At 42.0% G+C, this 11409-nt stretch overlaps 1 protein-coding gene across 1 annotated transcript in view; it reads right to left on the bottom strand.

The window, feature by feature from the left end:
• Positions 1-7049: 7049 nt before the first annotated feature.
• The window catches only part of tafa4b (TAFA chemokine like family member 4b), a 30779-nt gene continuing 26419 nt past the window's right edge, over positions 7050-11409 (bottom strand). The window contains exons 4-5 of the mRNA XM_035662172.1: positions 10293-10417; positions 7050-8089 (exon numbers count right to left, since the gene is read on the bottom strand). Coding sequence (XP_035518065.1) covers positions 8078-8089; positions 10293-10417 — 137 coding nt within the window. The 3' untranslated portion in view covers positions 7050-8077. The remainder of the gene's footprint in view (positions 8090-10292; positions 10418-11409) is intronic.

The following is an 11409-nucleotide window of genomic DNA, read 5'->3' as shown; positions in this document are numbered from 1 at the left end:
GCAGCAACGCTTTTACCAGTGACCAGTGTGGAGAAATGTCACATCTTGATACCTTTTCTGTTAGATAAGACGAGAATGAGACTTCAAGACATTTTCTCCTACTTCTGCAAAGTACAGCTCAAGTGAAAGAACCACAGATAAGCTTGTTTCTCAGTCTGCAGGCATGATGTGAATGTGAAGTGTGCAAAGTCAAAAGAGGCTGTGAAACAGTGTGTGCTTGTGTCTGTGTTTGTGCGCTTGTGTGAAACTGTGCGTTTGCGTAGTGCATGTGTGTGTGTGTTTGGTGTGTGTGTGTGTGTGTGTGTGTGTGTGTGTGTGTTGGCAGACTAAGGCTTGAAACCAGGCTGGTGAATTTATTTATATCAGCTCGTTTTATGAGCCCTGCAGCTGGCAAGATGAAAGGGTTACCACAGCATAGTGGTGTGTGTGAATGTGTGCATGTATGTATGTTTCGGTGTGTGTGTGAGAGCAGATTATTAATGACTTTCATCCAGGTAAAGTGGGAAAATCTCACACTTACATTAGTTGTTTTCTGACATTTTGTGCCAGAGGCAGACAGAATGAAATGTTTTGCTATGACAGTGTTCCTCTCTCTACCCTTTTACTGACACAATATAATTTTTTTCTCCTCTCTCTCATCTCTCTATCCTCTTCCTGTTTGTCTGTTTCGTTTCCCTCTCCTTTCCCTGTGTAGTTTGTCCGGCATTTCTCTTATTCCGTCTTTTCTTTCTTTTATTTCTCCCTCTTGCTCTTTGCAGCCATCTGCTCCTTTGTTTCTCTCTGGCTATGTTGTTGTCATGCACTGGCATGATGGCTTACCCACCATTTCACACAGAAAAGCGTTACAAAAGGATAACATAAAGAGAGGCTGAAAAGGAATGGAGGCAGACAGAAAAACACTATACCTGGCAAGCACAGAATCACCAGGGCTGGGTGAGGTGAGGGCTAAAGGAAAGAGAAAAGCATTTATAAAGGTTAGCACCAGAAAAGCCTTTCTCTCCCTCCCCTCGCTCACTCTCTCTCAGCCAGAATCAATGTTCAAAAATCCCCTAAAGCCAGATCCTCTTACATCCTATCAATTATTCAACCTGCCTCTTTTGTACAACCACTCCTGTTTACAAGGACTGCCTGGCCAATTGTAAATGTTTGCGTGCCCGCTGAGCCTCCCATCACCTCCCAACCACACACGTTGATTACACAGTGATTTAGCTTTATTCTGCTATCCCCCACCGCCCCCGCACCACTCACATCTGCACTGACGGGGCATCTGTCAGGCTGGCACAGAGGCAGCCATAAGGGCGGATAGCCCTGAGCTCTAATGGCGAACAGGGTAGAGCGGCATGAGAGACAGCAGTCACCGCCTGTGGTGCTTGTCGTCTGGGCTGAGGTCTGGCTGAGGGCACGGCACCTGGCTGCCAGTCCCGGCAGATGTGCAGCCACACTCAGGAGGCTCTGAAAATATGTTTCTGGATGCCTGCTCTTACAGCACCAGCAGTATAGCTGGTGGACAGAAAATATGAAATTTCTCAAGACATGCCTTTAATGTATATAGACACAGAGTTCCACAACTTCTACTAGCAAGCCTCTGCGTCCTACAGATACCTCCTGTATCGCAACAAATTTTCTCCCAGATGAGTTTTCTCATCTGTTTTTCTGGGAAACTTAATGTTCCTCAGGTTTTCTGTCCATATTTTAAGCTAACTGGGCAAACACAGCAAGCTTTGAGCTCCCATTATTCTCAAAGCTCACCTATTATTTTGTTTGCAATACATGCATAACTGGGGGCACACTGCTAAAACCTCAAAGAGAGCTGAAGTCCTGATTTCATAACCAGGCTAGCTGAGCCGACAAGGCTCTGTAATGGCTTTGTAATGCAATCTCTTACTGAGGGTTTCTTTTATTGGTTTTTCTACATGAGACATGTTCCTAATATCCCTTTTCTGATACATTAGCATGTACTGTACAGTGCTTGCTTTTAAAATTAGACCTCTTTTGTAATTTTAACAAAAAGAATAATTAATTTCTTAGAACTAGAGCTCCCATGAAAGATTTACAGCGTGGTAGTGAGTTCATCATACATCATCTTTTTCTACCCTATCTACAGACACCCTACTGTCATTTTTCCAGCTTCTTCATAGCAATCTCTGCCGTATAAAAAACTGCCATCGGCCCTGTCCATGGCCAAAGTGAAGGATAGATGGCAGCTTCATTTTATTTTGCATAAAGACCCAGAAACCAACTAGTGCTCCTTTACTGATATACTTCTTAGCCACGAGTTGTCTGTAAGCCATGTTTCTATGTTAGTTTGTGGTAATGAAAGCCACTCTCTCTCCCACCTGCGTCCTTCACCCTGCGCCGCAGGCGTCTATAGGAACTGTAACTTGTGGTTCAAAGCTAACAAATAACCACAAGATAAGGAAAAGCATTATCATATTTTATGATTTTAAAATGTTTACTGTCCATTACAGTAGTAGATGTCCATTTAGCTTAGACTGTGGACCACAGGAACAATGAATGAAAGAATGTTAGCAGGAGCAGAATTTAGCTGGCAGAGAGGGCATTATACTACAAGTACCACAACACAGTAAAACTTGTGAGGTCTCTGCTTGTAATAATTTTAAAGTTGCAGCAGCGGGCCACAGAATCAGCGGAACTAATGGTTTCTGTGTATTTGATCCTCCCTTGTTCTGTGTCATCACTCTCTCCATACCTCACCTGCCAGGGAAATTTATGAGGACGCTCTTTCTACACCCAACGTACTAGACAGGAGACATTTCTCAGGCAAACAAACCATTAATTTGGTAAATAAGGAAAGAGTAGCACATTTGGATAATTAATTATGAATAATGCATGCATACTTAGCTGTTGTTGTCATTGCCGTAAACACTGTAACACTTACTAGTAGGCTATTTCTCCACTTTGCATAAATGGGGGCGGTTTGTCTGACAGTCAAATTCATATTTATGTGTCATCTTAATGTTTCTCTCTGTTCTTGTGTTCTCACATGTCAGGGAGCTCACTACATAGTTGGCAGTAATACAGAGTGACAGTTAAGTAAATGCAATTTCTTGAAATTAAACAGGCTTTAAATAGCTTGGTGCCTGTACCATATTCACCAGTTTAGTGCCACAGGCCACACTATACTATTGTTTCTATAGTCATATGCTCAGCAGTGACAGCAAACAACACTTTTCCCCTGCAAGCAATGCAACTCATCATATTGTCATGTGTATATGTGTGTAATCTTATAGCTTCAGTGGGCAAAATTAAATCTGTCACTTCTGGCAGGCGTGTGCACCACATACCACAAGATAAAATGGAAATATTGTGTATGGAAATGTATATTTCTGGTGTCTGATAGCTGCTGTGTACATTATCAGTGCTACTGTGCATTCAGCTCTGGGATTTTTGCATGTGGTAGCATAAAGGCAGACAAAATTAAATTTACACACAGATATGAATTGCTTACATTGACTTTTCAGTTATTCACACCCCTTGTGCAAACAGGACTACAGTGCACACACACACACACACACACACACACATTTATACTACAGCATTGTACACAAAGAGTATATAGGTACAAATGGCACAATGCTAGCGGTCAATTAATATGCATGTATGTAGCTCCTGCCTCCCAAACACACAGTCACACACATGCGCATGCACACTGCAGGGCTCCTCTTTATCAGTGCTGCTCACATTGGCACAGACACATGCACTGCCAAGACTGCCAGGCTACGGCCATGCTAATGTATCCCGTTAGTCTAACAAAGGCTCAGGTCAATGGAGCCTCCAGTGGCTAATTGCTTCAGAGAGATAAGTGAGTTTGACGACGCAGCAAGGAAGGGCTCAGCGAAAGGAAGCAGTGAGGGAGAAGATGTTAATGAATCCCCCGTTCACTCCACCGTCAATATCGGCCCGTCGCAGGCCTGCTGCAAAATGAATATTAAAGACACTTTTGATTGTTTGCCCCTTTTTTTTGCTTGGTTTCCTTGAATTTTAATGGGCTGTTTTGTGGTGTTTTTGTCACATATTCTATGCTGGGTAAGAGAGTGGAGCTAATGCAATTAATCCCCACGCCATCACCTGACGGCAAACCAGCTATGGTAGCCAATAATTTCACGTGACCATGTTGCACTAATCTGACGCGCTACACCAGAATACTGAATGAAGGAGACTGTGTTGTGTCCTCGAGTGAGCTGAGTGATGATAAAAGGCCTGAAAACAATTAGATGGAGTTTGAATAATGTATTTTTGAAAGCGTTTGTGCACATGTCATTGAGTAATTATATGTCATGGTTCTTAGGCTAAAGATTTGATCTCTTGAAGGGAACATGTTGGCTTGAGTTGATTTGTTCCCGCTGAAGTGACAGTGACAAGACCAGCGACTGCCATCCAGCACCGATAACAGCGATCAGATCTTCTTCATCAGCTAATCTCCTTCTGATTTATATTAAATCAATGTCAGTCTCAGGCAGCAGGACTTGGAGCCTGTTTCCTCTACAGTGGCAAAGCTCTCTTTTCCTAGAGCTGACTCAAGTTGTCACACATCTTTCTGCTTCTGACAGACTCACTTCATCTGAAGATTACCATTCTCACTGAACATGAATCCTGAACCCATATTTCCTGGATATGGCTGGAGGCTAATACAAATTGGACTTGACAAAAGATGATGCATAAGCCAAGACAACGATGTTTCATCCCTTTATTTCTCCCTCTCTAGGTACCGATTGTGTGAATTGCAGACGAGTGTGATGATGGACTATTGGAGGCGTTTGGTTTGACGATGCAAGTGGCCTCTTGGGAGCCACCCAGGCTTAGTGCATAAACAAAGACATACTTAAAATACTCTTCACACACTCCCCCTCTCTCAAACACTGTGGCTATACCTCTTTTTATTTTAGGTAGCTCATTGTGTTTTTCATTCTCACTCAAACTGCCTTTACTCTCTCATTAGCATGTTATTCTGCAGTCAGAGTCATGTCCTCCATGCTGTTTGTTTTCTTCAGCGGGCCCTGCCCTCTGGGTTCCACCAGTTGCTAACCCATGGAGATGAAAGCAACCAGTCTCCATGGGACATTTGGGAGGTTAGACCCCTGTTGACACACTACAAACACATCCCCTTCCAGTTAAAAAGAAGATTTTTTTTTTTTTACTCAAAAGAAGGTTTCTGTAAGCATATTTCATATAGTGAATAAATTTATTTCGTTATTTTTGGAGGCAGCTGATAACTAGGATGCTGGAAGTGGTTTTGAGGGTTTTTATACAAAGAATGGACAATGTATTAACCCGTGGATAGGCACTGATGCCTGCTAAATTTGCATGCTATGTAACATCTCATTAAAGGTGAATATGGTAATACAAAATCCCTCCTAGATACCTTGAGGCCTTAGCCAGTGCAGTTGTCTTCCTTCTCATAAATTGGAAAAGGCGGAGGAGTGTGCGTCGGCTCTACTGCAGGGCTGGCGAGCCCGCACAGCAGTTGTAAATATATGTACGGTGCACTTTGCAGATTTTCTTGTTAAATAGCGGTGACCTGCATGAGACAAGCTGTGAATCTTTCCCTGGCAGGTCTCAGTGTGGTTGGAATTAAAAGGTGGATCTGCAGCGTCAAACCCCAGCCACCAGGGAGCAGCGCAGCGCAAATTGTCCTCAAATATTGATTCTGCTGCAGAGAGCCATGTAGGACGAAGGGAGCAAGGCACCAGGCTCATCTGCAGAACACCAAACCTCTAGGGAAGAGAGAAATAGGAAGAGAGAGAAGAAAGGAGGGGAGGGTAGAGTGTGAGGAAAGGAAACAGAGCCCTCATATGGTTTGATGTTGCACAGCTCTGGAGACATTTTGCCTTATGTTGGCTGTAATTAAGGCTTTTAACTTTCTCCGCTGACTCCAGTTCTCAGCACCAGTGTGTGCATGTGGGTGTGAGTGGGCAGGTAGGAGTCTGCTGAAAGTTTGAAAATGTGCATTTATGTGAATGTAGGTGTATATGCTTGTGTGTGAATGCTGCTGCTGAATGTCATTGAATCCCCACTCTAAATGGACCATTGTTGCTGAGACGCTGTTCAAGGAAAGAGAGCATTGTGGTGTGACTGGCCTAACTGCAGTGCTGTACCATAGGCCTAAAAATATTCTATGTCAGTGGTCCCGAGAGAAGCCCAGCGCTATCCAGGCCTCTCAGTAATGAGAGAGTGGAGCTGCCTGCCACTGGTAGCCCCACTGTCCCCCAGCTCCCTCTGGCTCAGAGCTCAGCACTGGAGCTGGAGAGGCAGCGGCTCAGCTCCCACAGATTTATCATTGCTCACAAAGCAGCATGTCTGAAAGCAGAGGCTCTCATTCGCAGAGGAGCAGCCCCTGGCGGGCTAACCCCTGGGCACACTGACCCAACACATTCACATATCAGAAAGGCAGACAGACACAGTTTGAGAAAGACTTGTACTTGGATGTGCATCCACAAGAGAAAAATGGATTTGGAAAGCATGAGAGCAAAAAGCAGCAGAGTAGTACAAACAGCTGAGAAATAAAGATATAGTGTGTGGTACAGAGTGTGTGAAAACTATTTTAACTGTGCCATCTTTTGTATGATATGCAGTGTAGCAGAGGACAGAGACGTTGTGCAAAAGAGGGACAGAAAGACTCAAAGAAATGGGATTGTGAGAGGGAGAATGGACAGAGATAATTGAGAGATGTAAGGTGGTTGTTTGGGGCACTATTGTGCTCAGTGCAGTAATGATCGAGCCCTGAAGGGGAAAAAAACATGTTTACAAAGGGTTGAACTGCCATTATCAGTGGCAATTATTTCAGTATACCTCACTGGAGCATCAGTGTTTAGGGGAATTGTGCAGACAATCAATGGGCAACGTGTGCACAAAAACATACTGTATCTCCTACTAAAGGTAGTGAAAAGGACCCCTATTCATACAAATGTGTTGTTTTTACAGAGCTATTAAAGATTAGGAACTTGAACATTTAGAGAGAGAAAGAAGAAAACATTCCCAATAAAGTGAAATAACAACATAAAGACAACTTGTCCTCCTTGTTTGAACATTTTATGGGCCTCCTTTCTTTTAACAGTTAACATAAGAGATGTCACAGACTGAATATAATAGATCAAAGATATATAACTTTGAAGGCTGAGCTTGGAAATGTTTTCGGGCAAAAATGAGACAGATGAATCACACTTTGCTAGTTCATATTGTACCAAGCTGTATGTAAGCAAGGCTCAATAGTCTGAGCCATTTTTAACCAATAACTACTCAGGAATAATGGGGCATGATATATATATATATATATTTATCTACTTCAAATGTCAGACATTTTTACAAAATGCTCACCTTCAATTTCATGTGACATCCACAGCAAAAGATGGGAAATATCTAGAAAAACAAAACATTCCCAAACGGTTTCAACTAGTGCAAATATCTTACATGAATTTTTAATATGTTGTTATGATCCTACACTGCAATTCCTAATTAGAACTGCAAAATGACTCCCGCAAAACAGCCTTCATAGTAGTGACTTGACCCACAAGAGCAATTTGATGCTAATTTGCTATTTGCTAGTTATGAGCTGCTATCTCTTTCATTTCCCCCAAATCATCCCCAACTGTCTCCAGTATACGCTCTACATATTGACAACAGGTCTAGACTGTGTCCATCAGCACTCTAAGCACAGCTTTTAGTTCACATCTCACACTCATCCACAAATGCTTTGTTGAAATATATACTTTGAAATGCTTAAACACTGTTTGAAATTGACCATTTTCGATCAAACCACACTTTGTCCATTATTGGAAAATAAGAGTCCATTTGTGTCCAGATGTACCCTGGGTGTCCATGATTGTAGGCCATTGGTCTCAACAACCAGCATACTATATATGCTTTATGTGTGGCTCCATGTAGAAAGTAAGTGTACGTATTTTGTGAAGAGTACATTTTATCCCATTGTTTTGTGATGGATAGCCTGACAGCGGTCCTTTACTTGATAATTTCCCAATCGTACAGTAAATATGGGTGAGTCATCCATCCTTTCCACATGGAGAGTTTCAGGTTTCCTCGTGGCTCAGTGGCTCTCTTGCTATCGTGTGACCTAAAGAAGAAACAATACCACAGATAAGAGAGGAGAATCAGTGTCACGGAGACATGTAATTACACGGAGTGACTCTGTGTCCCACTTCACACTCGCTGAATGAATGTTTTCCATTTGAAAGAGCCAATCAGAAGTCAGAGGAGAATATTCCAACTCAAACCATTTGCTCTATATTTCTGACTCTGTCTTTTCCATTGGATTGAAACTGTTTGTTTTTAGTATAGCTGGCTGACTGATTGCAGGGACCAACGGTATCTCAACTGCTAAAGCTGGATTTCACATGTCTCGGAGCTGTAATGGTTTGTTTACACTTGGGCAGTAAGTTGAAGGCGTATAATTGGAGATGTATATGCTTGTTTTCCATCAACAAACCCCATGTGCATTTATAATAAACAGATATGCTCATATATTTTAAAAAGGCTGTCTTAGTCCTAAAGATGCGATGCTGTAAATGTTTTAAAGACAGACATATTAAATGGGACTTGTAAAAAATATGCATCTTATGGTGCTGTGTCTTTGCTGTTCCTTGTCAAACAGTGTTCCAGTGCCTTGGTCAGGCAATCTATGCATCTTTTCTACAACACACCTACGCTGTGTGGGAGTTAAACAGATGGACAGAAAGAGATCATCATGGTGAATGAGATGCTGAGGTGGAGAAAGGAGGTCATGGGTAGAAAGAGAGGCGCAGTATAAAGAAGAAAGACACAGAGGGAGCGAGAGTGCAGGGCCATGCGAGCAGTTGCCAGGGAATCTGCCACCAAGTCTCCAAGTAACTGCTCTCCAGTCCCAAAGCACCTTGCAAATGCACAATTAATGTCCACTGATGTAGTCAGCCATTGGTTCCTCATTCCTCTCTCAGCTGATCGGCTATTCAGACAGGGTGGCAGAGACAAAACAGAGAGAATGGGAGAGAAGAAGAAAGAGAGATGGAAACATGCAACAGAATGAGGATAATTGCACCTATCAGTCCCAGAGTTGGTGTTAGGCCCAGGGTCATTAATTCCACTGTCTGTGACTGAGCCCAGCAGTGCCTCTGTTCCTCAGTCTATCCCACTCACCAATTTAATTATGACTCTTAATTGTAAAGCCTCTGTGGAAGGCCCCAGCCATAATGCATTCTAATGAATGCGACAGATGTTGTGCTGTTATGCCATCTCTCAAGCAATTACTCTTATGGCGCCTGCGCCGCTTCCCTCACAACTGTTTCTTTTTTTATATTTCACCTGTAAATAAACTGCACCTGCTACATCCCACAACACGCACTCTTGCACGCACATACACGCACCCCAGTCGTCAGTCCCACAAATTAACTTTCACACCTCAACAGCTTACAGAGGGCCATGAAGGACCCTCATTTAAATCAATTTATCTCATCTAAATAGCATCAGTTTACATGGCACACAGTGGTTGTGTGGGGTACACAGTGTACAGAGGTCTTTTGTTATCTCCATCAGTTGCTTTGTCACCCTTGCCTGAGGAGATACAGTTACAGCAGATTAACAAATAAGGCTCGGGGGAGGGGGGGCCTTATTTGTTGATTAGCTCTGTATTTTCGCTGTAATTTATTTATTTTTTTTATGTTTGAATCAGCGCTTACACGGCACTCATTTGTGGGCATCTTGAAGATCCAGACCTTTCTTTATAAGATAATCTTTAATTTGCTTGGCAAGCATTTTCTTTCTTCCTTTTCATATACAGTCATATATGAAAAAAGCAATGAATCATCTAGTTCAAAGTCTGTTTACCAGTCACTAATTGCGGCAAGATGCTTCATAGAAAAAAAATCTATTTACGTAAGTGAAGATCATGGTCAGTTCTAGCTACATCAAATATTAGTCGAGCTGGAAGATGCTCAGTACTTTATTTATTCTTTCTGGATATCATGTGTCTCTCAGGGGATCATCTGTTGTGAACACTGATATGGTTACCTGTTTTGTTGTTGCCTACAAATCAGAAATCATCAAAGACTACAATAATTGTAGTTGGCTAGATATGCATGTAGGTGACATGCAAGTACAGAAAACAGCACAAACAACAAATGAAGGGAAACGATCAGCATATGTGAGATGACATATGCATAAAATGTACACACAATTGATGAGTGTTACACTTATAGACAGAGAAAGAGAGAGTCAGGCATGCAAACAGACCCGCATTCGTACATGTATACAAACATACAAACACAGACAAGCATTCTTCTCACCTTGGTGGTTTTGACTTTGTTTCCAGTGCTGCAGGACCAGCCAGTCAGGTCAGGCAGGACCTTACATTCTTCTCCGTCCATACACGGCTGCATCTGGCACCACCACTTCTGGGCTACAATGGAGGCTGGAGCAGCAAATGGAGGTTTAGAGGGAAAAAAAGACAGCAGGTTACTAAATGACAGGATAATATGATGAAGTGATGCACTGAATTATTGACAAAAGGCAAGATTAGGGTGGTATTTACAACACAAACACACCACCATTACCTACATAATACCCAAGTAATACTATAAAGTTATAATTTACTTTATATCTACAGCCAACATGAACTATTAATTCAGAATGGCCAGAATAATGGTAGCGCCTGCAGCATATTTTTACAATGTAAATGTCAAGTGTTCTCCATGGTGCTGATCCTACTGCACCATGAACAGCACACACTGGCTCTGTTCAAACCTCCTGCATCTCTCAGCAGTCATGTGTTTTTTTTCATCTGTAATATGATTAGTGTGATTTTCACAGAAGCTAAAATGTATAGTTACCTTTTTTTTCATTTTAATCAGATTAATGTAATCCCTCAACATGGGATCTTAAAGCCTCTACAAGGTGGGTTATTCTGGCATCCACAGGAGAAAAATATAAAAGTAGACAGAACAGGGGAAATATGACACAAGATTTCACTGTCTTACTTGGGCAGCACTGACTAATAAAAGTCCTTAAACTATACATATAGCCAATCAGATGCTGCCGATGTTCTAACAGGGCAGAGGTTTTTGAGAAAAATACTGTGTTTACACTATTACCAGAGGTGAATTTGTGTTCATCTTTAAATTTGTTCAGATTTGTGAATCACTTCCTATAATTTAAATGACTCACCCAACTTCCCCATTGTTTCTGGAATAATTTCCTATTGCATAATACAGAGAGCAAGAACAGGATTATGATGGAGCAAAGCAATCAATTAAAATAGTCTGCTTTCATGTATTTGAGACAAGAGACACTAATGTGTATGATCTGTTGTAAAAGGAAAAGCCCTCTCTTTGACTCATCTCTCTTGCATTCCATGCAATGTTGTGAAGAACAAAATGTGAAAAGGGCTTTTTTAATTGATTGTAA

The sequence above is a fragment of the Morone saxatilis genome, unplaced genomic scaffold, assembly GCF_004916995.1.
Source record: "Morone saxatilis isolate NCDOM2014 unplaced genomic scaffold, NCSU_SB_2.0 Contig18, whole genome shotgun sequence".
Taxonomy (NCBI): domain Eukaryota; kingdom Metazoa; phylum Chordata; class Actinopteri; family Moronidae; genus Morone; species Morone saxatilis.
This window is presented reverse-complemented; position numbering and strand designations above follow the sequence as displayed.